Source organism: Dipodomys spectabilis, unplaced genomic scaffold, assembly GCF_019054845.1.
Source record: "Dipodomys spectabilis isolate Male_0828 unplaced genomic scaffold, ASM1905484v1 ptg000053l, whole genome shotgun sequence".
Taxonomy (NCBI): Eukaryota; Metazoa; Chordata; class Mammalia; order Rodentia; family Heteromyidae; genus Dipodomys; species Dipodomys spectabilis.
The window spans coordinates 15955662-15983572 of record NW_024870730.1 but is presented as its reverse complement, the minus strand read 5'-3'; the positions used below and the strand labels follow the sequence as shown (position 1 = coordinate 15983572).

The window sequence follows — 27911 nt, the reverse complement described above, 5'->3', positions numbered from 1 at the left end:
TCGCACACATTTTCTTCTAGAAAATCCGTGCGCCCAGAGAGGTGCGAGTCCGCGGGGATCTGTTTTACACTCGGGGCGGACCTCCGAGTCCCCGGTGATCGCAGCCGGCCCGGGCACCCAAGCTCCGGGCAGGGCCCGGGACCGCGGCGAGAGCCTCCCCGCCGCCAGGAACAACCCCCGCAGTGTTCCTGCCGGCAGCGGGGCCAGGCTTCCGCGGCGCCCGGGCAGCCCTGGGTGCCAGGGTCGGCTCGGGTGACCGCAGGGGAGCGCGCCAGGCCGCACGCCGGCCGGGGGGCGGGAGGGAGGGGGCACAGAAGCGGGGCCTCCCCCCACCCGGCCCCGCCCCGGCCCCGCCCCTCGCCCCGCTGGGGCTGTCCGGCCCACACTCGCCTGCCCTCGGCCGGCCCGTGGCCACTCGGCGCCCGCTCCACGCGCCCCTGCCATGTGTCCCCGGGCCGCTCCAGCACCAGCGCCCCGGCTGCTGCTCGTAGCGCTGAGCGCGGCCGCGGTCGGCGCCTGGGAGCTGACGATCCTGCACACCAACGACGTGCACAGCCGGCTGGAGCAGACCAGCGAGGACTCCACCAAGTGCAACAACGCCAGCCTGTGCGTGGGGGGCGCGGCGCGGCTCTTCACCAAGGTGGAGCAGATCCGCCGGGCCGAGGCCAACGTGCTGCTGCTCGACGCCGGAGACCAGTACCAGGGCACCATCTGGTTCACCGTGTACAAAGGCGCCGAGGTGGCGCACTTCATGAACGCCCTGCGCTACGATGCCATGGTAAGGAGAAGCTCCCTCCGGGGTGGGAGTCTAGAGAGAGACCCGCTGGAGGGGGCAGCCAGGGCACCGCGTGCAAGTGTCCCACACTCATCCCTCTCAATGTTCGGAACCCGAATATACCAGAAGTCGAGTGAATCATCCAAGTCACCAGGCCCCAAAGAGGAAATTCTGATGGATGTTAGAACATCTTGACCTTGAAAGCCAAGGCCCCGATAAACTCTTAGCGTCGGGTCGATTTCCACTCCACTACTTTCTGTGTGACCTGGAGCCACTTACTAACTCTGTCTTAAAATCAGTATCTTCCTCTATAAAATAAAAATAATTCTGCATCACAAAGCATCGTTTGAACAGAATATGGGCTCTATGATATAAGGTTCTTGATCTTGGGTGCCAGTAGCTTAGGCCTGTAATCCTAGCTACTCAGGAGGCTGAGATCTGAGGATCATGGTTCAAAGCCAACCTGGGCAGGAAAGGCCATGAGACTCTTAGCTCCGGTTAACCACCAGAAAACCAGAAGTGGAATAATAACTAAAAGTAGTAGAGCCCTAGCCATGAGCAGAAAAGCTCAGGGACAGCACCCAGGCCCTTGAGTTCAAAACCCATGACAGCCAATAAATAAATAAATTCATGTAATTACCAGTCCCTGCAGAATAGGCTCCAAAAAAAAAAAAAGACTTCTGGGGCTGGGAAGGTGGCTCATTGGTAGAGCGCTTGCCTTGCATGCCAGAGGCCCTAGGTTCAATTCCTCAGCACCACATAAGCAAAAAGAAAAAAGCCGGAAGTGGGGCTGTGGCTCAAGTGGTAGAGCACTAGCCTTGAGCTGAAGAGCTGAGGGAGAGTGCCCAGGCCCAGAGTTCAGGCCCCATGACCGGACCAAAAAAAAAAAAAAGACTTCTGAGAAGACCAAAATGATTTCAATAAAATCAGGTTAACAGCAGAGATTTTGGAAGGGCCTAATTTGAGAGATAACAGGAGGTGGATGTCTAAGGCTCATTCCTGTAAATCTGAGCTACTTAGGAGGCTGAGATCTGAGAACAGTGGTTTGAAGCCAGCTCTGGCAGTCCTGGAACTCTATTATTTGAGCCACATCCAAGTGGAGGTGTGGCTTAAGAGGTGGAATGCCAGCCTTGAGTGAAAAAGCCAAGTGGAGGGGGGGCCCTAAGTTCAAGCCCAGTACTGTGGGGGGGGATGGGGGAGGGACAGAGAGGGGGGGGGAAAGGGAGGGAAGAAGGAGAGAGAAAGGGAGAGAGGGAAGGAGGAGGAGAGAGGAGGGAGGGAGGAGGGAGGGGAAGGGAGGAAGAGAGCATGTTCTTAACACATGAAAGTTTCATGTGCACTCCCCAATGCTGCATTAAAGGTGAAGCCTTGTTTGTTGGGCTAAATTTTAGAAAAGGGGCAGAGAGGCTTACATAGTAATAAAAAAATATATATAAATTCAGTCCACCATCCAAGTTTAATCCTGTGCAAAAGCCTAGCACAAAAGAATCCAGTTACACTGTAGAAAAATTGGGGCTTAGGAAAACTTAAGAGCTCTAGAAGAGAAAAGGCAGAGCAAGGTCTCAAGAATCTGGGGTCACAAAGTGTGGAAAGGGAAAGGAATCTAGGCTGGGATGCAAAACACTGCAGATAGCAATAGTCTTTGCACAAGAAGAGCTCACAAAGCCAGATACCCACGGTTCATACCTCTAATCCTAGTCACTTAAGAGGCTGAGATCTGAGGGATGAAGTTCAAAGCTAGCTTAGGCAGGAAAGTCTGTGAGACTCTTATCTCCACTCAACCATCAAAAAGCCAGAAGTGGAGCTGTGGCTCAAGTGGTAGAACACCAACCTTGAGCAAAAAAGGTAAGAGTTCAGAGCCAGGCTCTGAGTTCAAGTCTTAGATTTGGTGTGTGTGTGTATGCACACAGATAAGAACTCACAGATAGGGGAAACACAGGAGGAGGCTACAATGCTTGATAAGAAATGTACTCATTATCTTGCCCATGTAATTGTAACCCCTCTGTACAGTATTTTCACAATAAAAAAATCTAGAAAAAAAAAAAAGAACTCACAGGTCAGGAAAGCACAGTACTGTACTTTGGCAATATGAAGAAGCACAGTTGTTTGGGGTTTTTTTCTTTTCTCATTTTAGAGAGATTGGAAAGGGAGAGAGCGCCCTGCTCCCTGCATGTTGGCTGAGAGATTTTCAAAGTAGCAGCAATTCAAACAGGTCTGTAAGTCTTCAGAGTTGATGCAGGGAAGGGAGCTGGTAAAGGTTCTCGGTATTTACTCTCAGAAGAATTGCAGTCTCAAGATCCCTGTGGTCTCATAACCTCACTCTTTCCACAGCTAGATCTGCCTGGTGCTTTGCAAAGCAGTGATACTAACCTAAATATTTATGTAATTGAATTGTTCCTGGCTTAAATCTCTACTTTTCTCAGAGGGGTAAGATAAACCTTAAGAGTTTATTTTGACTTCAAGTGTAAATCACAACTTTATAATTTTTTTTCATTTTCGTGTGTGTGTGTGTGTGTGTGTGTGTGTGTGTGTGTGTGTGTGTGTGTGTGTGTACTAGGTTTTGAACTCAAGGCTTTGTGCCTTGCTTAGATTTTTCACTCATTGCAGGCTCTCTACCAGTTGAACTATATCTTCATTTCTGGCATTTTTCTAGTTAGTTGAAGATAAGTTTATCAGATTTGTCTGCCTGGGCTAGCTTTGAACCTTGATCCTCAGATCTCAGTCTCTTGAGTCACTAGGATTACAGATATGAGACACTGGCACCTAGCAACATTTTCTTTTTGTAACTCTTTTTCTCCACAGTTGTATAAACTCCTTTTGTTACAAAAAGAAAGGAAAGATGGAAGGAAGGAAGGAAAGAAGGAAGGAAGGAAGGAAGGAAAGAAGGAAGGAAGGAAGGAAGAAAGGAAGGAAGGAAAGAAGGAAGGAAGGAAGGAAGGAAGGAAGGAAGGAAGGAAGGAAGGAAGGAAGGAAGGGAGGGAGGGAGGGAGGGAGGAAGGGAGGAAGGATAGATAAATGGCCTGGCACTGATGGCTCATGACTATAATTATAATTCTAGCTATGCAGGAAGCTGAGATGTGAGCCCAGGCAGGAAAGTCCATGAGATTCTTTTTTTTTGGGGGGGGGGGGGGGGAGGGGAGGTGGTGGGGCTTTAACTCTGGACCTGGGCGCTGTCCTTTAGCTCTTCAGGTTTTCTGTTGGTATTGGAGATAAGAGTCTCACAAACTTTCCTGCCCCAGCTGCTTTAAACTGTGATCCTCAGATCTCAGCCTCCAGAGTAGCTAGGATTACAGGCCTGAGCCACCAATGCTGGCCCATGAGATCCTTTTTTTTTATTTAAATTGTGAAAATACTGTACAGAGGGGTTACAATTACATGGGCAAGATAATGAATACATTTCTTATCAAGTATTGTAGCCTCCTTCATAGTTTCCCCTTCCCATCCCTTCCCATCCTCCCCAGTCCCCCCACACCGAGTCCTCCTCCCTCCCCCCCCCAAAGTTGTAAAGTTTGTTTTCGACATAACAACTTGTACATCTCATTGTTGCAATGGGTCAACCTGTATCCCTATTTAAACGATTTGTTTTTTTCCTTCCCCTCCACAAATTATGCCCACATCAAATACAGTGAAAGCAGGTTATATTGTGGGGGAGGGACATACAAAGCAACAAAGAAATAATCTTATAAATGTGTTAGAAACAATCACGTGAAAGAAAAAAAAAACATTTGAATGCATATCTTAGGGTTCATTTCCCTAACATGAACCTAACTGACCTTTTCTGCTTGACTCAGACATATACTAGTTATTGCAAATAAGGGAAACCATGGGACCTATGTTTCTTTGGACCTGGCTTACTTCACTTAATATAATTTTTTCCAAGCCTTTCCATTTCCTAACAAATGGGGCAATGCCATTCTTTCTGATGGAGGCATAGAATTCCATTGTGTATATATACCACATTTTCTTGATCCATTCATCTACTGAGGGGGATCTGGGTTGGTTCCATAGCTTAGCTATGGTGAATAATGCTCCATGAGATTCTAATCCCCAATTAACCATCAGAAATCCAGAAGAAGAGCTGTGGCTTAAAGTGCTAGAGCCTTGAGCATAAAAGCTTGGGACAGTGCCCAGGTCCTTAGTTCAAGCCCCATCACCAACAAAAAATAATAATAATTGATAAATAAATAGAAAAGTTTCTCATTTTCCCCAATATTTTCTCTTTAGTCAAACTGAGCACAGATACTAATGATATCATATATTTATGATGGAAAGCTGGGTGAAGAAAAACCCTGTGCTACAAGGCAGCCCATGTTCCTGAATGTTTTGAATACTTTTGTGTAGTTGTGTGGCGAGGTTACTTTCTTTCAAATTTTGCTCAAAACAATTGGACTTGGGCCTGAGGCCAAAGCAAAGCTACTTATATAACACTGGCAGAGGCAGATGGAATGACATCAGTTTCATGGCCATGTTCCTGATAGCTTCTCATCAGTACTTAGCTCTGCACAGTGTGGCAGACTGGAAGGGGGAAGGATTTGACCCGTTAGAAGTAAAGTTCTTGTATCTAGAGTATATGATACAGTTCTGCAGTCTTCCTGGCCAATGGGGTTTTTTTTCCACTGTCTTTTTGCTTACATTATACTAAGCCTCAGAGAATTCACTGGTGCTCTGTCATGAAGGCTCTCTGATGATAACCAATGGCTACATGTTGATTTCTGAGACACTAGAGATTCAGATTGGAGTAGAAATCAGCTGTGGGAGGATATATCCAGTTTCCTGCAAATAGAAGACCAAAAAAAAGTTTTTCTAGAATCCAGTTTATCCCAAGAAGTCTTCTAGAGCTGGAACCTTTGAGAAAGTATAGACCTGTCGTATCTGTGGGAGAGCTACTGGAGCAGTTCTAAAGGCTCTGGAGGTCCTCAAGTTAGCCTGGAGACCCCAGGACTGGGCAAAGCAGAACTGGATGGAGGGTGGCAAAAGTGACCAGTTGGTGTAGCTGTGTTAGTGGAAGGACTAGTGTCCCCTAAGGCATGAAGAAGAGAGTGAGGATGTGCCAACCATTCCATTTGCCCTTTACCTGAATACTCCCCTGAGCCTCAGAGCCCCATGTCTCTTAACTGTAAAACAGGAGTGGTAACTTCCACCATTGTAGGGCTTCCGTGACTGGTACCTGACAGTTTGGGTGAAAATCCCTAGTCCCTTGTGGTTTCAGAGAAAATCCTTGCTAAAGCTTATCGTTATGAGGTGAAAGGTGAAGAAGAGATCATTTAAGTCTAGCGTTTGTTTATCTGGTTCTGAGAGCCTGGTACAGACTATTTCCCATCTCTCCTTCATCATCTTTTCTAGCCCAATGTCTAAAGTTCCCTCTTTTTCTGTGTGTGTGTGTGTGTGTGTGTGTGTGTGTGTGTGTGTGTGTGTGTGTGTGTGTGTGTGTGTGTTGGTATTGAGGCTTCAACTTAGAACAGCACCCTCTCACCTGGCTTTTTTCCTCGAGGCCAGTGCACTACCTTCATTTCTGGCTTTTTGCTGGTTAACTGGAGATGAGTCTTACAAACTTTTTCTGCCTGTGTAACTTCCACCCTTCATCCTCAGATCTCAGCCCTCTGAGTAGCTAGGATTATAGGTGTGAGTCACTGGCAAATGACTATTCTTACTAGTTGCTTGTTGGCAGGCTTTTGGAATGTCCCCAAAACACATAACAAAAGGAACTCATTGCCAGAGGTGCCCTTCTCACTCATCTTTGAGCTGGAGGATAGCTTCCAGTGCATTTCCCAGGAAAGCAACCTCCTCTCTCCCTGTTTGCTGCTTCTGAGGTCCTGGCTGCCAAGCTTACTTTTTGTCCAGACTACTCCCAAAATGCCTAAGCCAGCAGCAGTCAGGGTGGAGTATCCAGTTTCATTCTGTTTTTTTGTTTGTGTGTATGTGTGTGTGTGTGTGTGTGTGTGTCCTACACTCCAGCTCTCTGCCTCCAGCTTGTGCTGCTCCAGATGTCTTCCAATAGGTCCCACTGAGAGGATTTCTTTGAGGTCAATATCCAAGAGCTAAACTGCTACTCACAGACCATGTGTTACTTTGGCTCGAGACTCCACATTGTCTTTGTGAGTGGCTAGTGCCTTTTATTCAAAGTCCCCTAGTTTTACAGACTTTACAGCCTGGGCCAGTTTCAAACCATGATCCTCAATCTCAGCTTCATAAGTAGCAAGGGTTATTGATATAAGCCATTGGTATCTGGCCTTTTTTTTTTTTTTTTTTATCCATTTTTCATAGTATTTTTCATGGACTGTGGTCTGACACTGTTTCACCTTGAACATGTTTAGTAACTAATGAGTTAAGGCCTCTTTCAAGATGTTTGTTAACTTTTGGGCTTTCCTCTTTCCTAGTTGTATGCCCTTGTCTTTTGTGTTTGTCTTTTGTTTGTTTAATTAAGCTTGCTTTCATTTCTTGATATTTCTTAGGAGTTCTAGCTATTGATTTACACTAAATTTTAGACATTTTAAATATCTTCTGATGGTGTTATACCTATCAACTTTGATCCTGGTGCCTCATTGAACAGAAGTCCTTCACTTGTTGGAAGTGAACTCATCTTTTCTTGAGAGGGAGGAGAGTCCTTGTGAATTGTGCTTTTGAAAGTTTATGAGATCGTTTGCTAATTTTAACCTTGGATCTCCAGCACTGCTCACTGGGAATTCAGAGATTGCTACTATATTCTCTTTTTCTCTGTCTGCCTTTTAAGAAAGAAATCTAGAATGTCATGGTAAGACATGGGTTTTGGGAGTAGAGGATGGATGATAGTTAACAAAAAAAAAAAAAAGAAAGATTTTGTGTTTGTCCCCAGAGTTCCTAAAACCTAAAGAATTGTAAAGTGTTTATTCTCTGGGACTTTCCTAGAGAAATTATATAATGAGCTTCCAGGAAAGCAAGGCAGGGTGGAGATCAAGCTCTGAAAAATCTCTTGAACAAAGAAGCTGGATGAGCTCTCAAGCTGCTGGGCACATGGAGAGGAATGGAAGCCATTCCACCCATGTCTCATGCCTCGTCCTGTGCATGTCCACCATTTGGCTTTTCCTGACTGTATCCTCTGTAGTAAGCTGGCAATAGCACATTTGCTAGTTCTGAGAATTACTCTAGTTAACTCATATTTAAGGTTGGTGTCATGAGAATTTTCAACAGATAGATGGTCATTTAGACATGCAGGTGGCCCAGCCTCTAGACTGGCATCCTAACTAAGGACAGTCTGGTAAGGCTGAGTCCTCTAACTCGTGAAATATGAAGTTAAGTCTAGGTGGACACTGTAAGAATTAAATTGAATTGCCACTTGCTCAGACAGTGTTTGCAGAGATTTGAAGAATTGGTTGTGAGATAGAAAAACACATGCACGTACACACACATGCACACAGATTCCTTTTGTACTGGAACTTGAACTGAGGACCTTGTAATCTTGCTTGGTTTTTTCACTCAAAGCTGGCACCCTACCACTTGAGCCACACCTCCAATTCCAGCTTTTTACTGGTGAATTCGAGTTAAGTCTTGTGGACATCTTTTTCTCAGGCTGTCTTTGAACTGAGATCTTCAGATATCACCTCCTGGGTAGCGGGGTTCACATGTATGAACCACCAATGCCTGGCAAAACCTCAGATTCTTAGAGAAGCTGTTTTTGGAAGATGAGCAGAAATGGAATAGAGGGAGAGGATGACAGAGAAGAGGGACTGATGAACAGTCATCTGGGTGTTAGGGAAGGACTGCATGCAGTGTGATACAACAAAGAATGGCTGGACCCACCGAAGACCAGATTCGATAGGCCAGTGGTACGGCACTTAGCCAAGAGGATGACCTTTGGAGTCAGACAGTCTAGATATAGTCTCCTCCCAACCACGCTGCACCTATGGACTGTGAACAGGTTATTTGATGTCATGAAACCTCCATGTTACCTCGGCTCTACCCCTCAGGTTGAGGCATGACAGTACTCAGCACAGTGCAGGTCTGAGCTGAGTGGTCAGCGAGTGCTGATGGTTCTCACCTGCTGTTGGCAGGCGTGGCTCAAGAGAGGCTGTAATGATGAAGAAGGTTCAAGCCCAGGACACTGGGAGATGCAGTAGACTTCAAGACTGCTATACAGGAACATGAATTCTTCCTCTTAAACTTGCTCTGCCTTTGTCCATCTTATATTGCTCTAACAGAATACTGGAGACTGGGTGATCCATAAGAAAAAGAGATTTCTTTTGGCTTGCGCTTCTGAATAATGGGGACTGCAGACATCTTGTGATGTCTTCCTTTTTAATTAAAAAAAAAAAAACTATTGTTACTATAAAGGTGATATACAGAAGGGTAAGTCAGGTAAAGAGTGCATTTCTTTTTGGAGAGCATCATCCCTTCCTTTGCTCTCTCCCAGTTTTTCCCTCCCATCTCTACCCACAAGTCATATAGCTCACTTTCAACATAGTGTCTAGTGAGTTGCATTTGTTCACCTTTTGTCCCTCCATTTTTCTCCCTCCCCTTACCCCTACATGAACCAACAAGACAAAAAGAAGAGAAAAGAAAAACAATAGCAAAGGAAAAAAACCCTCTTTTTTCCATTTCCTGGAGTTCATTTCAACAATATTATTCTATATGGTCAGAGGCATATACATATTGTGCCTTGTGCTCCTCCTCTAAAAGTATCTTCCTTTGTTCTCACTGTGTGTGAGTACCTAGAGTCCTCTATGATTTATGTCCTAGCGTATTTTAGATCCACCTTCCACATAGGAGAGAAAACACATGCCTTTTTGTCTCTGAGCTTGGCTTAGCTCTTTTAACATGATTTGTTCTAAGTCTATCCATTTCCCTCCAAATGACATATTCTTCTGTGTAGAATTCTATTATGTATAGTATCACATTTTTGGATATGCTCATCTATTGTAGGGCCGGATGTATTGTAGGGCTAGTGATATCCTTCTTTCTGGTGAAGATCCTCCACAGAAGCTGAGCGCATCAGGACATTGGATGGAGAAAGGGGCACATACAGGAGACAGAGCCACTCTCAGGATAACCCATCAACCTATGAATCTGTCAGACCATAAGTGGATTCGTCCACCAGAGCAGAGCTTTCAAATGAGAACAGAGCCTTTATCATCTCCTAAATCTCCCATTTCTTAAATACTTCACACTGGAAATTATATTCCAATGTGAATTTTGTTGGGGACATTCAAGCCGTACATTTCTGACAGCTAAAACCTGATATTTCAAGCATAGAAATGAAGTTCAAAGACTTTCCCTAGAATTACTGACACACCTGGACCGTGGGGCTCTGGAAAACAAGAGCAATGGAAGGGGCATTAGAATGACCCATATTTGCCTGGTGCAGATAGCTCATGTTTACAATCCTAGCTACTCAGAGGCTGGGATCTGAGAATTAAGAGTTGAAGCCAGCCTGGGCAGGCTTCAAAAAGCCAGAAGTAGGGCTGGGAAGGTGACTCAGTGGTAGAGCGCTTGCCTTGCATGCATGAGGCCCTGGGTTCGATTCCTCAGCACCATGTAAGTAGAAAAAGCCAGATGTGCTGTGGCTCAAGTGGTAGAGCGCTTGTCTTGAGCTGAAGAGCTGAGGGACAGTGCCCAGGCCCAGAGTTTAGGCCCCATGACCGACAAAAAAAAAGCCAGAAATGAAGCTGTGGAGCACTAGCCTTGAACAAAAAAGTTCACGGACAGTGAGTGCATAGGTTCTTTGTTCAAGTACAAAGACTGGTACCAAAAAAAAAAAAGCTAGAAGCAGAGCTGTAACTCAAATGATAGGGTTAGCCTTAAGAGAATAAGTTAAGTAATAGTGCCAGCCCTGAGTTCAAGCCCCAATAGTCACACATACACCACCACCACTACCACCACCACCACCACCACCCAGATTTTATGTCAGCTATATGAAAGTGTTTCACCCATCAGGAATATGAATCTGTCAATGGATTCCTCATTTAGAAAATGGAAGAGCTGCAAAATATACTTGGAGAAAGGACAGCCTCGTCAACAAATGGTGCAGAAGACAAAGGAGGCCTCTCAGTCACTAATATCCAAAGAGGATAAACCCTTTAATGTAAGGAAGACCTGAGACTTTACAAGTACTACAGAACAGGATATGGAAAATACTACATCCTCATGGAGGAATTCAGCCACAGCCTCTGCCTACCCGTGTCCTTTTGTGTTCTAGACTAGAGGGCAGCTAAGTTAGCAAAGGAGGAGACAAAGGCAATGTTTTAGTTCATCTTGTCCCTGTCCCAGCATCTGTGTTTTATCTGAAAATTGGAAAGAATGAAACAAATCACACATCACATTGGCAGAGAAGTATCACATGCAAAAAAACATCTGAGTGCTGTGTGAATTGCTTTAGCATTTCTTTCCTTCAGTCTATGACTCAAATTTTAAAATTCTTCTGATGTTTTCCCCCCTCTTTTAATAATTGTTTTTAGATAGAGTGGAAACATTCACTGAGTTCTCAATCTACACAGAGATGCAGTTAAACCTCCCTGGAACCCAATTGGCTGAGCAATTAATGTTCACTGTAACACTGATTATGTATGCATGTAAGAAGAGTGAGTTCATTTTTCCAATTGATGCAGAAACTGAAAAGCTGGATGTTTAACCCTTCTTTTGTGTTGTGTTCTGGGTGTTTTTTGTTGTGGGTGTTTTGTTCTGGTACTAGGACATGAACTTAGGGCCTGGCCACTATCTTTGAATGTTTTTGCCAAGGCTAGAATTCTACCACTTGAGCCACAGCTCCACTTTTTTATGGCACAAAATTGGTGATACAAGTCAAATAGACTCTCCTACCCAGGCTGGCTTTAAACCACAATCCTCAGATCTCAGACTCTTTGAGTAGCTAAGATTATTACAGGTGTAAGACACCAGCACCTAACTCATTTCCAGATTTTTGATGGTTAATTAGATATAGAAGCTTCATGGATTTTTCTGCTTGAGCCGGCTTTGAACCTTCATCCTCAGATCTCAACCTCCTGAGTAGCTGGGATTGTTACAGGCAGTTACCAGTGCCTAGCTTTTCAATACTTGTTTGTCCAATCTTTCAACAAATATTGGCATGCAGATGAGTGGGCTGATCCCCAAAATCTTGTATGATTCACTGGAACTGCACGTCCAGCTGCCAACATGTGCTGGTCCAGGATTGTGGGGTTAGAGGGCAATCAATCAGAAATGGTCCCCAGTGCCAGAAATGCATTATCCAAACTAAGCATCATCTGTAATACTCTTCCCATAAGGATGTTGTTCAGTGTCCCTGAGTCATTTCACAGGGTCACATTGTATAATAGTCTTCCTTGTCTCTTTTGGTGTTAAATTATAAGACTTACTGTAACCTTCAGTCCTTAACAGATGAGCAAGCTAAATAAATATACCTCAGATTTCTGACAAAATAGCCCTGTGACATTATGTGGTTGATTACTGTGGCTAAATTTTAAAAGAATTTTTTTCTTCTGCATCATGCAACTTTTATTTCCCTTGATTTCCTCTGATATGTGTAAAAACCTTTTATCTTCACTTGGAACACTTTCGACACTTCACCTTCTCTTGTTTTTGTTCCTTCATCTGTTTATACCGTTGGTGGTATTTGCTGTAAGCTGTCCCTGACCAACCACATTTGGTTGCCCCCTGAGGATCTGTGTTCTCTTATCTTTCCTTCTTTCTTTCTTCCTTCCTCCCCCGCCCCAGGCCCTTTTCACACAGTTTATTTTGGAGATAGAATCTTATTTTTTGCAAGGGGCTAACACCTCCATCATGATCCTCCTATGTTATGTTCCCTGCTATACCTGGAATGACAAACAAGCAACATCAAGCCCAGCTTCATCCCTTAAAAGAGACTCTCAGGAACTATTTTGCCTGGCTAGCCTAACTATAATTCTCTCAACCTTAGCCTCCCAAGTAGGATTACAGGCATGAGCCACTGGTTCCCAGCTGAGCTTCTGTGATTCTTAACAGGTTGCATGTGTCTCGGTCTTTATGCACATGGCTCCTACATGTTTTATGTATGCATGGATAAAAGGCAGAATACATGGGTAAGGGAATGGATGGATGAATGGATTGGTGTGTGGGTGGATGGATAGATACTTGAGCTGATTGATAGGTGGATGTACAGGTACGTGAACTGGTAGGTGGGTGAATGGATGGACATATGGGACAGATGGGTAGATGCTAATGTTTTGCTTGCTGCTTATTTTCCCCAATACTTTCTTCAAGATAAGGACAATTGGTGTTACTTGGCTCTCTAGAACCCTGTAAGAAACTAGCAAGAATCTGAGTACGACCCAACACTTGTAGGCATATATATTAGTGGCATTTTGGCAGAGAAGCCTTGCCTACCAAAACCTCACTACCTTTGTTCAAATCCCAGCTCTGTCAATTGCTAGTTGTAGGAGCCCTGCACTGCAGTTTCTTCATCTATGAGACATTGCACCTTCCTTTTACCACTGTAAGGATTAAATAAGTTAATATATGAATAGGCCTGGCCAGGCACCTTTAAGTCTGAACTATCATTATTTTTTTTGTCGAACCCAGGGCCTCAGGCATGCAAGGCAAGCGCTCTGCCACTGAGCTATCTTCCCAGCCCTCTTTGTACCATACTTTTTATCTTTAGAAAAATCTTCTTTAGGGCTGGGAAAGTGGCTTAATGCTAGAGTGTTTGCCTAGCATACATGAGGCCCTGCGTTCAATTCTTCAGTACCACATAAACAGAAAAAGCTGGAAGTGGTGCTGTGGTTCAAGTGGTATAGAGTGCTAGCCTTGAGCAAAAGTGCTCAGCCTGAGTTTAAGCCCAAGAATGGCAAAAAAAAAAACTTCTTTATTAAAATTCTCCCATTTTAAGTTCACTGTGAACAAAACTGAGCCTATGAAATTCATATATAGGTGTCCTGTAATAAGTCAAATAGTGAGTAACCTTAACAGATTTCAAATAAAAGAGGCTTTTCAGAAAGTTTAGTGTTCCTACCTTCATCACGAAACTCACATAGCATTCACATGGGCACACAACACAGAACATTTCAATGAATACTTTTAAAAAATGTATTCCATTCAAGCTGAGTGCTGGTGGCTCATACCCATAATCCTAGATACTCAGAAGGTTGAAATATGAAGATTATAGTTCAAAGTCAACCCAAGCAGAAAAGTTTGTGAGCCTCTTATCTTCAATAAACCAGCAAAAAGCCAAAAGCAGAGGTATAGTTTAAGTGGTAGAATGCCAGCCTTGAGTGAAAAAGCCAAACAATAGCTACCTGGAGTCAAGCCCCACTACTGGCACACACACCAACTGTTCTACAAACAAGTACCAGTAAGGAATGAGTAAGGAAGAGTCTTAATGGCTTACACACCAAATTAGAATAAAATGGGGCCTATTTAAAAGGCTCAGGTAGAGTGAGTGGTTTTGTTAGTCATTCAGTAAACATTACCGGGCACTGGCGCAGCCCCACCTGGTGTCATCTAGGGCACAGGGAGTGTTGATGTGTGAACTGATGGCCACAGAAAAGACATGCTGAGAGAGACACAGGTGCAAGGTTTGGGGGACACACCAGACAGCAATGTGACCATGCCTCAGAGGTGTCTTAAGAGAGTCCTACTTGAACTTCATCGTAAGCAGCTCAGTCCAAGGGGTGCGGGTAGGAGTGGGAAGCGTACTTGAAAGGTAGGCAATAATAATAATAATAATTCAGTCCAAGACACAGCTGGGTGATCAGTGAGGGCCTGTATAATGTCCCAGAAGTCACAACTTTAATTTCTGTGGGAAGCAGGAAGCCTTGAAGAGCCTTAACTTTGGGTGAGCTAGAGGCAGGCTGAGTGTATTTTGAGCAGCTCACTGGCCTATAAGAAGTGCAAGCTTGGGCTGGGAAGGTGGCTCAGTGGTAGAGCGCTTGCCTTGCATGCCTGAGGCCCTGGGTTCGATTCCTCAGCACCACATAAGCAAAAAGAAAAAAGCCGGAAGTGGCGCTGTGGCTTAAGTGGTAGAGCGCTAGCCTTGAGCTGAAGAGCTGAGGGACAGCGCCCAGGCCCAGAGTTCAGGCCCCACGACTGGACCCAAAACAAAACAAAAGAAAACAAAAAAAAAAGAAGTGCAAGCTGGTTTGGGGGGGCGGGGGGGTGGAGGGAGGGACTGGCTAAAAGACCAGAGTGAGGGAAGACCTAGCAGACAGGCAAGTGTGCTGGAGACTGCTGAGATGGAGCCAGTGAGGAAACAATGGAATTTTCTTTTCTTTTCAGACATTGAGATAGAGGAGGATGGATCAGTGTTTGATGCTTCCCAGTGTCTCCCGTCCTGGTGCCATAGGGTTCTGAATTTTTCTCATAGGATCCTGCTGGTGGGTGACCTGGAAGGGGGGAGTTGGAGCTTTGGGGAGATGAGGAAAGGAACAATTTGCTCCATTCTTCTCCACAAAGTGTCCCCTGAAACAAAAAAAAATAAAAATAAAAATAGGGAGGCTCCTCCTCCCCAATGGGAACATTTTCAAAATGTCTGTAGTTTAATTTGCGTGTTCCAACCCTGGCAGGACGGAAGTGGAGAGAAGTGTAACTTAGGTATTTGGAAAAAGTCAGACTTTTCCTGGTAACATTTGCAATAAAATTTTGTTACAGGAAAACTGACACACAGTGCAGCCTTGAGAGCTTGTGAGAGTGTCCCCCAGTGACCTCACAGCTTTGTGTATTGGGGTCACAACTGGCCCAGCTGAGGAAGCAGCCTCGTGAGAGACAGAACCTCACTCCCCAAAGCGCTGTGAGGCCTGCTCAGCCCTCTGGGCTTCGGCTAGCTTGTCTTTTGTGGTTGAGTTTCCTTCTAAAATTATCACTCTGCTCACTCACTAAAGGTTTCAAAAGCAGTGCTCCTGTGAGAAGCCAGGAAGACTGAGTTTTGTTGTTGTTGTCTACTTTTTCCCACATGACAGCTCACATAAAGGATGATCTTTGTACTGAATTCTGGGCCTCATGCATGAAACTACCTGGGGCAAGTGCACCAAGGAGCTTAAAGACCAATAAGTAATCTGTTTTAATTCCCTTCCCCAAGTAATTTATTTCCTCATTCATTCAGTGCATATCTCTGGAGAATTTCTTCGTGTGTGTGTGTGTGTGTGTGTGTGTGTGTGTGTGTGTGTGTGTGTGTTGTGCATGTGTATTGATACCAGGGCTTTGTGCTTTTTTTTTTTTTTTTGGCCAGTACCGAAACCTGAACTCAGGGTCATGGTACAGTCTCTTACTTTTGCTGCTCAAGGCTGGTGCTCTAGTACTTGAGCCACAGATCCATTTCCAGCTTTTGGTGGTCAATTGGAAATAGGAGTTTCATAGACTTTTCTATGGAACTGTGAACCTCCTGAATAGCTAGGATTACAGGAGTGAGCCACCAGCACCCAACTTGAACATTTCTTCATTTATCTATTAGTTATTTGTATTTTCTCTCCTAAGAGCAGTCTGTTCAATTCATTTGAGTATATTCTGGATATTAACCCTTTTTCCCACTGAATAACTGGCAAAGATTTTTTTTTCCCCTTTTGTGGGTTATTCTTGATTCTTTTAGGCATGTAGTACATTGGAATAAATAAATAAATGTAATCACCTCATAACTACCTGAGATTTTTTTTCTCAGTAAAAATGTTGCTTATCCCCAAAATGAAAAATAGACATTGGCTTGAAACAGAGCTCATGTAAATTACAAGCCAAACTTTAGACACAAGTTTTCTTTTTTTTCTTCAAAGTGGTTATTATTTATTTAAGTAAAAATTGAAGAGGTTTCCAATTTTCTACCCTAGAGCACCCAGATAGCCAGCTACCTTATAAAATCTTGCTGACTTTTTCTTACTGCTAATTGCAGGGTATTTTTAATAAACCAAAACAAGGAACTTGGCATTAGAAGTCTTAAAATATCTTTATTCCCCCATTTCTGACTCATAGGACTTTCTGGTCTTACCCTTAGTCAACAGAAGATTTCTCAAATTCAAAAGAGCTTTCATCAATCATACACAGCCAAGGTGAATATTAAATACCTGCACAAGGTGTTAAAACAGCAGACTGTATTCTTCAGAGCTCACTGTACAACAGGCTTCTTAGCCACAGAAGAATCAAGTCACCTCCCTTGTTCTTAACATTTTTATGTGTTTGTTATTTTTATGTGTTCAGGGGAGAGTACTAGGACTTGAACTCAGGGCCTGGGCTCTGTCTCTTAGCTTTTTTGCTCAAAGTTGGCACTCTACTACTTGAGTCACAGCTCTGTTACCAGTTTTTTGCTGGTGAATTGTAGATAAGAGTCTTGAGGACTATTTTCCCCCTGGGCTGGCTTTGAACCATGTTCCCCAAATCTTAGCCTCTGTGTTTACAGGCATGAGCCATGAGTGAGGGCATGTTTTGTGACTTTAAATGGCAGCAATGCTTCAAGTATTTTTTTTTGCCAGTCCTGGGGCTTGAACTCATGGCTTCAGGGCTGGGCACTGTCCCTGAGCTTCTTTTGCTCAACGCTAGCACTCTACCACTAAGCCACAGTGTCACTTCTAGCCTTTTCTGTTTATGTGGTGCTGAGGAATCGAACCTAGGGCTTCATGCATGCCAGGCAACCACTCTACCACTAAGCCACCTTCCCAGCCTAATGCTTCAAGTATTTAAGTGTCAGATATCCTGGGCTAGGCTGGAGAATGAGGAAAGTTTCTTTCCTGAAAACCAATTCTTTTTTTTTTTTTTTTGGTTGGTCGTGGGACTTGAACTCAGGGCCTGGGCACTGCTGTCCCTGAGTTTCTTTGGCTAGTGCTCCACCACTTGAGCCATAGAACCACTTCTGATTTTCTGGTGGTTAATTGGAGATAAAAGTCTCACAGACTTTCATGCCTGGGCTGGCTTGGAATGGCAATTTCAGATCTCAGCCTCCAAAGTACCTAGGATTATAGGCGCAAGCTTTTTTCTGTTTCTTAAAAACATAAAAATGTTTTAGGCTTTTTTCTATACATGAAAATGGGGTTAGGCAGCTGGAGCTAGCCTAGATGTTCATGTTGTATCTCCATGATATGCCCTACCCTGGAATGGAGGCTTGGCAGGAAATTGTGTTTCATTTGGCTTTGGTGTTTTACCTATTATCATACCTTCTTAAAGGTGTGAGGAGTTGGTATTTGTCCAGACATGATTCTGGTAGTCAAGATGCTACAAGTCATTTTGCTAAGCTCAGCTCCCTTAAATAAAAAAAAGATGAATTTGGTGAAATTTAGTGCTGGTAGTAAAATATACAAGGTTATGCTAGGCACCAGTGGCTCATGCCTATAATTTTAGTTACTCAGAAGACTTGGAGGATTGTGCTTCAAAGTCAAGTGAGGTAAGAAAGTCCATGAGACTTCATCTCCAATTACTAGCAAAATCCAGACTAGAGGTATGGTTCAAAAGGTAGAGTGTCATCTGTGAGTAAGAAAACCAAGGGAAAGCCCAATGAATGAATGAACCTGATATTCAGAATGAAATCTTTAGAAAGCAAAAGATGAGAAAGAGAAATTGTAACAGGATCATGGAAATTACTTGCCTAAGATGATGGTTAGTAAGTGACTATGATGTCACCGTCAGGTTAATGTAAAATGCCAGCTGTGTTTTTATAAAGGAAAAATGAGAATCATCTATTCTGATCCAAATGAGTGACCGTTGTTCCTGAACACTGATTTAAGTTACTCTGAGTGGCTTGCTCCATGTTGGAGAGGTTACTTGGGCTTTTATAACCACAGCACAAATGAAGGTTGTAAAGCACTGCATTTATTACTAAGCACTCTGATGAAGCCTAGGTGAGTTACAGCAGAGCAATGTGGGAAATCTCTCTTTTTTTTTGTCAGTCCTGGGTATTGAACTCTGGGCCTGGACATTGTCCCTGAGCTCTTCAGCTTAAGGCTAGCACTCTACCACTTGAGCAAGAGCTCCACTTCCAGTTTTCTGAGTGTTTTCCTGGAGATAAAAGTTTCTTGGACGTTCCTGCCCGGGCTGGCTTTGAACCATGATCCTCAGATCTCAACCTCTTGAGTAGCTAGGATTACAGGCTTGAGCCACCAGCACCCGGCTGGGGAATCTCTTTTTTTAGGATTAGTTGTTAATTGAATTCTTAGCTTCAGGGTGAATGGTGGTTAGCAAAGATCTGTCCAGCTTAGCAATATAGTATTTTCAAGTTCTGTCTAGTGGTCAAAAGGATGTTAGGTAGATACTCTGGTAGAGAGTAAACGCTAGTAAGAAAGCCTATAATAACTTTGGCTCTGTGTGTGTGTGTGTGTGTGTGTGTGTGTGTGTGTGTGTGTGTGTGTGTGTGTGTGCCCAGGTCCTAGGACCTCAGCACTATTCCTGAGCTTTTTTTGCTCAAGGTTAGTGTTCTACCACTTGAGTCACAGTTCCACTTCCAACTTTTGTTTTGTCTTTTTTTTTTTTTTTTTTGATGGTTAATTGGAGATAAGAGTGTTTGGACTTTCCAGCCCCTTGGCTTCAACTCCCAGATCTCAGCCTCCTGAATAGCTAGGATTACAGACAGGAGCCCCCTGCATCTCTGCGGTAACATTACATCTTTCCCCATTCATAATGCTCTGTTCAACCAAGGTCAAATAATTTGAACACAGGCTCTTCAGTCTTCAAAGAACTTGAGCTCACAGATAAGAACGTGCAGAGAGAACCAAAAGAGGCAGAATAAGAGGATAATCAAAGCCAAATTTGGTAGATCATTCCTGTAATCCCCCCAGGTTTGGAGACTGAGGCAGGAGGATTACAAATTTCAGACCATTCTGGGCTACATAGCAAAACCTTATCTCAAAACAGCAATAATAACATCTAGTCAGTCCTATCTAGTCACTAGTATTTAATAATAATAGTATTAAATTTAATAGTAAGAGCTAATAGTATTTACATGGTATTAGGTAATGTATAATCAAGAAATGATTTAAAGTTTGTGCAATATGTGGATAGTGTGTTTCAAAAACTGTGCCATTTTATGTAAATGTGCTCTTCTTTTGGGGATACTGGGTATAAAGTATTCTTAGATGAGAGACTTTGGTTGCCCTAGGGATCCTGGACCTCTGTGTTAATGGAGGCATGGCTGTCCCCTCCATTAATTGCTTGTATCTTTATTGCTCCATGTCCTTCTTTTTGCATGCAGAAATTTTAAATGCCGACCTGCTTTAGTTACCACTTCTCTTGTATCATGCACGGCCCTTTTCTGAGGAGATTGTAGCTTAGAATCATGCCCTAGGTTTGCTGTTCCTAAGTGGATAGAGTAGCCAGCCCTGCCTCGAGCCTCAACCAGCAGGGGCAAGTGTCAGAACAAGACACCCCCCCCCCCAGGAATGTGATGCCAGATCTCAGATAGCCTCTTTGCTCAGGGTGTTGGAGTCTATCCTAAAAGCAGCCTCTCTGTGGGATCTTAAGGTGTAGAGCATCAAGGTCAGATTTGCATTTTAGAAGAGTTATGCTGGCAGCTGTGTAAAGATGGCTTAGAGAAGGGAACAGTGATTTCTCAAAGCCCAATTTGGAAGCCAGCGTGATGGTCCAGGAGAGAAGGGTAAGGACTGCTGTAAGGCTGTAGTGATGGGATGGGTGGACGCGGGGCACTTCTTGGGGCAGGGAAAGTCATGCTGGGGGAAGAACATAAAGGGGTCAGCCACTCCATGGCTTTGGGCTGAAGACATGGTGGCACCTTGGGTCCAAATAGCAAGTCTTGGAGAAAGGAGCTTTTAACATGGAAAGCTTGAATATTGTCGAGACATGGGGGAAAAATAGCCACCAAGCAATTTACAACTTTGAGGTATGGAGAAAGTGGAGCTGGGGATTGGAGGTTTCGAGCAGGTGGTGTGAGTGTGAATGAGATGATTTAATCTGTCCACAGCACTGAGCTCCATGGATCTGGGCTCACCCCTCCATAGGGATAAGAGAGCTGCAGAGATACTCTAAGTGATCACTGTCAGGGAAATAGAGGCATTGAACAAGTAACAAACAAGAACTGTAACTTTGGCGGGAGGTCAAGAGGGGAAGGAGGGCAGAAAGATGGAGCAGGGGAAGAGGGGTGAATGCAGTTGTTACGTTCAAGGTAGATATGTGAATATGGAACCAAGTCACTTGAGGGGATGGGTGGAGTTGGAAAAAATGGAGTGATGTTGGTCAAGATGCATCATACTCATAAACTGACATGGTGAATTGAAACCCCTTTGTACAAGACCATTGTTGTTGGTCTTTTTTTTTTAATTTTAATTGTATCTTCAGTTGTTACCAAATGCTGTCACTGATAGGATGGGTAATCTTTTTGTGGAGAACACAGTGACATACAACTATCATCTTAGAACTCTGAGACAAAAAGATGGTCATGAGTTTGAGACCAGCTGGGGAACATAGTGAGATTTTGTCTCAAAAACCAAAAGAATGATAGAACCAGTCACCAAAAACAAAGCAACTTTACACTTACACATAATTGTTATGTGACACGTGTCTTTCACCATAGGAAGAAACCTAACAGTTCTAAAAATAAAAGAAAACCAATATTAGGAGAGCCTTTAAGATTAGATCAGCTCTTAGGAGGGACTAAATAAGTAGAAGAGGTAAAAGGAATAGATGGTGGTTTATGCCTGTAATCCCAACTGCTCAGAGGGCTGAGATCTGAAGATCAAAGTTCAAAGCCAGCCCAGGCAGAAAAGTCCCTGGGACTCTTATCTCCAATTGGACCAGCCAAAAAGCTGGAAATGGAGCTATGACTCAAGTGGTGGAGCATCAGCCTTGAACAACAAAGCTAAGGGAAAGCACCCAAGCCCTGAGTTCAAGCCACGGTACTGGCACAAGCCCAACAACAAAGGTAGAACATTAGAGATGTGGGGAAAGGCAAGTTGAGAAGTTCTTAATTTGATAGGGAAGACAGATGTGGGAACATGAGGACACTGTGCTGCTTTCTCTATGTAAATGTGTCCTTTAGGTTGTACATACAACTATTTGAGTGCCTGTGTGCCAGGCAAGGGAATCATGGCACTGTGCAGGACAGAGGTGGCTCCAGAGACAACATAAATGAATGATCCACAGAGTGCAGGAGATGTTGAAGATAGGTAGGGGTGACCCTCCTCACTTAAGGGGTCACCAGCCAGGGCTTCTAGGCCTATTTCCAGGTGATTCACGAAGTCAAGTGAAGCCAGAGGTGATCTTCAGAAAGCTGAGTTCACTGGTTAAAGTATTAAGTGAGTAGTCTTACAGCAAGCAGTTGTAAGTTCCCAGAGAAGGGTGCCAAAGAAGAGAGGAAGTTTGCTGGGGATGGCATAGTTATTATGTCATTTCATAACTACAGTCCTTGCAAGGGGAATGGGATCGCACATCAATGCCTGAAGCCACCCCTGCTCCCCACAAAGCCCCACACACAGAAAGGACCCAGGACCTGCTGAAGGTCACATGCTCATTTCGCCATGAGGTCCTTCCTCAGAGCAAACTGCTAAAATAGAATGAAGGAAGGGTGACCCACAGAAACTGCATCACACAGCAGCAAGCATGGTAAAATGGAGAGATGCTAGCTCCTGCTCGTTCCTCCTTACTTCCCCAGAATTAGAGGACCAGAGCAATCCATGGGAACAGACAATTGCAGGAACACCAGGGAATCATGGCCCAGGAAATGCAGGGAGGAGGAAAACCTCTGGTCTCTGCCCACAACAAGTACAAGTTCTGGGGCTGGGAAGATGGCTCAGTGGTAGAGCACTTGCCTTGCATGCATGAGGCCCTGGGTTTGATTCCCCAGCACCACATAAGCAAAAAGAAAAAAAACCAGAAGTGGCACTGTGGCTCAAGTGGTAGAGCGCTAGCCTTGAGCTGAAGAGCTGAGGGACAGCGCCCAGGCCCAGAGTTCAGGCCCCACAACCGGACCCCCCCCAAAAAAGTGCAAGTTCTCTTTTTCTAAAGCCCTGGTTTATTTTGTTCATTTGGTTTTTGTTTTGTGCTGGTACTTGGGCATGAACTCAAAGCCATGTACTCTCTTGGCTTTTTCACTCAAGGATGGCATTCTACTATTTGTGCCACACCTCTACTTCTGGCTTTTTGCTGGTTAATTGGAGATAAGAGTCTCATGGACTTTCCTGCCCAGGTGGGCCTCAACCTATGATCCTCAGATCTCAGCTTCCTGAGTAGCTAGGATTACAGGTATGAGCCACCAATCTCTGGTCAAAGTCCTGTTGATGGATGGTTATGTTCTGACAACCAGTTGGTGGTTTAGATGATTAGCTCTGGAATGTGAGTTTATAAGAGAAAACAGAATTTGAAAGGCTGGGCAGAGCTGATTAAAGGCAGATTGAAGCTTGCTTGGATCTGAGGATGATGAGATAGTACCTGTGCACTCTGTGGACCTCTTCACTAGGTGGGCAGCCTGTGATCTGACTGGCCCTGGGTCCAACCCCCAGTGTTTCATGATCAAAACTCTGGAGATTTGGACACCAGGCCTTAGGGTCTGTCTCATAGAGCCCAGCCAGTTTCAGGAGTTACTGAGTTACTGAAATATCTTTAAAGTATGCTTTTACTGGCAATTCCAGGGTGCCTAATTCTTTTTTTTTTTTCTCTTTTTCCTTTTATCTAGGCACTGGGAAACCATGAATTTGATAATGGTGTAGAAGGGCTGATCGATCCACTCCTCAAAAAGGCCAACTTCCCGATTCTGAGTGCAAATATTAAGGCAAAGGGGTCACTAGCATCTCAAATATCTGGACTATATTTGCCATACAAGATTCTTTATCTTGGTGGAGAAGCTGTGGGAATTGTAGGATATACCTCAAATGAAACCCCTTCTCTCTCTAATCCAGGTATATTTTGTTTTTTATAGCATTCATGACTTGAAAATAAATTCATTAGGTCAGGGTTTGGCATTATTTTTATGGTCTTAGGTAAAAGAGACAGCTAGGGAAATGGTGCACGTAGCACGACACTGATAAAAAACCAATCTGATAGATTCTGTGCTGTTCTAACTTACTGCTTAAAGACTTTACCTCTCTGCTCAGTGAATTTCTTTGTTGACATAAACAGTATGTTTTAATTCAGTGCATTCAAACTAGAGGTGTAGCCCATCTCAGTCTGTTCCTGTACATCTCAGCCCCTAACTTAGTCCAATTGTTCCAGTCTTTATGGTCTGTATAACATGTACTTCCAGCATTTAATTCATTACAGCTAGGTAATAAAATTCTTAAATATAGCACACTTGTTTGTTTGTTTCCACTCAAGGCTGGTGTTCTACCAGTTGAGCCATACGTGCATCTTCACCACTTCCTGTTGGTTAATTGAAGATGCTTTTCAGATTTGTCTGCCCAGGCTGGCTTTGAACTAGGATCCCCAGACCTCAGCCTTTTGAGTAGCTAGAATTAGACGTGTGATCTGGGTGTGAGTCCCAGGCTCATCTCATCTTTCCAACCCGTGGGTTTTTCTGATATATTAGGAGAATACACTCCTTTGTCCTCAATTTCTCTGAAGTTTTGTCCTCCTTCTCACCTGACTAAGAGGATAGTCTCCTTCTCTTCACTCATTTGTTCCCCTGAAGGCCTGTCTATAGGCTAGGCACTGTGTGTTTTTAATAGCCTTGCTGCTTTTTGGTCCAATTTCTTTTTTTTTTTTTTTTCCGGTCGTGGGCCTGAACTCTGGGCCTGGGTGCTGTCCCTCAGCTCTTCAGCTCAAGGCTAGTGCTCTACCACTTGAGCCACAGCGCCACTTCCAGCTTTTTTCTTTTTGCTTATGTGGTGCTGGGGAATCGAACCCAGGGCCTCATGCATTGCAAGGCAAGCGCTCTACCACTGAGCCACCTTCCCAGCCCCCTTGCTGCTTTTTGGAAAGAGAATTTTCAGACCGGAATTTGTAGGCTCTTGCATTTTAAAAGTGATTTATAAGGGTTTTGTATGTTTGGGTGGTTGGTTGGTTTGCTTGCTTGTTTTTGGCGTTTTCATCTTTTGTGTGGGTTCTCAGAAATTAGCCCAAGGGAGTTAAGGTGAAAGAGGACTGTTTGCTCTGTGACAGAGGCTGTGTGGCTTCCAAGTGGCGTTTCTATCACTTTCCTGACAGTTGAAGCTATAATATTTGTTAAGCCCATCATCCAAGGTCTGCTTGCTGACAGTTTTATTTTTGTTCTTGTTTTGTGTGCTGGTACTAGGGCTTCAACTCAAGACCTCATACTCTTGCTGGGCTTTTTTCACTCGAGGCTGATTACCACTTAAGCCACAGTTCCGCTCCCTGCTTGCTGGAAATTTTAGGTTGGAAGAATGATTGTCCCATGTGTCCAAACAAAGCCTTGAAGTTGGTAGTGCTGTTTGCACATCATGCATATAAACTGAGGCTTTTTCTGCAAGGGTATTATGGAAATCTAAATATAAAAAGAGACAAAAACAAGCCATATCTGAAGTCTTATAGTTTGGAATTGAGTCCAAGCAAAATGTTAACTGCAATCTAACCAGGCACTGGTGCCTGTAATCTTAGCTACTGAGGAGGCTAAGAGTTGCAGATCATGATTGAAGCCAGCCCAGGCAGACAAACACAAGAGACTTTTTTTTTTGCCAATCCTGGGGCTTGAACTCAGGGCCTGGGCATTATCCCTGAGCTTCTTTTGTTCAAGGCTAGAACTCTACCACTTGAGCCACAGTGCCACTTCCAGCTTTTTCTGATTATGTGATACTGAAGAATCAAACCCAGGGTTTCATGCATGCTAGGGAAGCATTGTACCACTAAGCTACATTCCCAGCCCTTCCAAGAGACTCTTATCTCCAGCTAACCTGCACAAAGCAGGAAGTTGAGTGTGACTCAAGTGGTAGAGCACCAGCATTGAATGAAAAAAGCAAAGCAAGAGTGAGAAGTCCTGAGTTCTAGCCAGGAAAGAAGGAAGGAAGGAAGGAAGGAAGGAAGGAAGGAAGGAAGGAAGGAAGGAAGGAAGGAAGGAAGGAAGGAAGGAAGGAAGGAAGGGAGAGAGGAAGGGAGGGAGGGAGGAGGGAGGGAGGGAAGGAAGGAAGGAAGGAAGGAAGGAAGGAAGGAAGTTACCTACAGTCTTCAACTAATTCAATATTAAGTAAATGTTTAAATTCTTTTTTACTTTGTAAGGATTTTGTATTGTGATGTATTTTTGATGTATTTGAAGAGCTCTAATAAGGTGTTTATTATGCTGATAAGTGATATAAAAAAATTAATGTTCCTGTCATTTTACTTATTTTGTACCTTAGGCCCAAGCTTGGTGTTTGAAGATGAAATCACTGCATTGCAACCTGAAGTAGATAAGCTAAAAACTCTAAATGTGAATAAAATTATCGCACTGGGACATTCTGGTTTTGAAATGGATAAACTCATCGCGCAGAAAGTGAAGGGTGTGGACATCGTGGTGGGAGGACATTCCAATACATTTCTTTACACAGGTAATTGCTTCGAGACAATGACACCAGCCAGGATGTGCACAGAGGTTACATTGTCTCTCCTGCTGTAATTTCCAGTGCTACCAAATGTTACAGTTTGTATCTATGTCATTCATATTGAATGGGAATGACTGTAATCTTACTTAGAGACATTACTAAGAACTTATTGATTTTAATCTTATAAGACGGTTCCACTTATATATGGAATACATATACAAAATGAAAAAGATTACTACGCCGTAATCAAGTTTGTTTATGACAGGTTCATATTGAAAAGCAGCATGTCATATTAAAAAAGAACTTTAAACATAAAATAATGTGAATAGGGTTATCAAAGTTCAAGATAATAGGACCTTTTGTTTGTATTTTCTGCCAGTACTGGGGCTGGTACTCAGGGCCTTTTCTAGCCTTTTCCATTCATGGTACTACGGTGCTCTACCACTGGAGTCACAACTCTGCTTCCTGGCTTTTGATAGTTGGAAATAAAAGTGTCCCCAACTTTCTTGCCTAGGCTGGCTTTAAACTTGGATCCTCATATCTCAGCCTCCTGAGGAGTTGGGATTACAGACATGAGCCTCTGTCACCGGACTTAAGGTGACAGGATTTGATCTGTAGCTTACACACATAGTAGAAGCTGGAATTTCTTAGATGGACTTAGAAGACTATTTGTGGGGGTTTTGTTTGTTTGTTGTTATTGTCATTGTTGTTTTGCCAGTTATGGGGCTTGAACTCAGGGTCTGGGCAGTGTCCCTGAGCTTCTTTTGCTCAAGGCTAGAGCCACATCACCAATTCTGGCTTCTTCTGAGTATTTATTAGAAATAAGAGTCTCAGGGACTTTTCTGCCCAGGCTGGCGTCAAACCACATTCCTCAGATCTCAGCCTCCTGAGTAGCTAGAATTACAAGCATGAGCCACCAGATGGCACGAGCCATCTGTTTTTATAAAACAAAGTTACGCTAAGTAATAGGGAATATCCAGAAATGTTAAAAAGCAATCTTCACTAAGAAAGTGATTTTTTTTTTTTTTTTTGTCCCAGGGCTTGAACTCTGGGCCTGGGTGCTATCCCTCAGCTCAAGGCGAGCATTCTACCACTTGAGCCACAGTGCCATTTCCAGTTTTCTGAGTGGTTTATTGGAGATAAGAGTCTCAGGGAGTTTCCTTCCTGGGCTGGCTTTGAACCGCGATCCTCAGATCTCAGCCTCCTGAGTAACTAGGATTACAGGCATGAGCCACCAAAGTCAGCTCAGAAAATATTTTTTTTTATTTTCTTCATAGCACTTTTTTTTTTTTTTTTGCCAGTCCTGGGACTTGAACTCAGGGCCTGGGCACTGTCCCTGAACTTCTTTTTTGTTCAAGGCTAGTACTCTACCACTTGAGCCACAGTGCCACCTCTGGCTTTTTTATGTAGTACTGAGGAATTGAACCCACTGCTTCATGCATGCTAGCAAGCACTCTACCGCTAAGCCACATTCTCAGCCCTCATAGTACTTTTTTAAAAATTAATTTACTTTCTTGTTATTATAGCTGTGATATACAGGGGATTATAATTACATGGTCAGGTAAAGAGTGCATTTCCTTTCATAGTGTCTTCTGTTCCCTCATGCTCTCCAGTCCTTCCATCCTATCTCCACACATAAGTGACATAGTTCACTTTCATCAGTGTCCAATGAGCTCCACTGCTACACTTTTGCACCCTTTTCCCCTTGAGTTCTGTGCTCCCCGCCCCCCGACCCTCCTGAAGATATACACATGTGAATACACCATACCTAAGGTAAAGAAGATAGAATCATCAAAAACTAAAAAAGAAAGAAA

The 27911-nt window shown here is 43.8% G+C and overlaps 1 protein-coding gene across 1 annotated transcript in view; it reads left to right on the top strand.

The window, feature by feature from the left end:
• Positions 1-390: 390 nt before the first annotated feature.
• Positions 391-27911, top strand: part of Nt5e (5'-nucleotidase ecto) — a 58289-nt gene continuing 30768 nt past the window's right edge. Inside the window, exons 1-3 of the mRNA XM_042679601.1 lie at positions 391-778; positions 23304-23526; positions 25915-26103. Coding sequence (XP_042535535.1) covers positions 443-778; positions 23304-23526; positions 25915-26103 — 748 coding nt within the window. The 5' untranslated portion in view covers positions 391-442. The remainder of the gene's footprint in view (positions 779-23303; positions 23527-25914; positions 26104-27911) is intronic.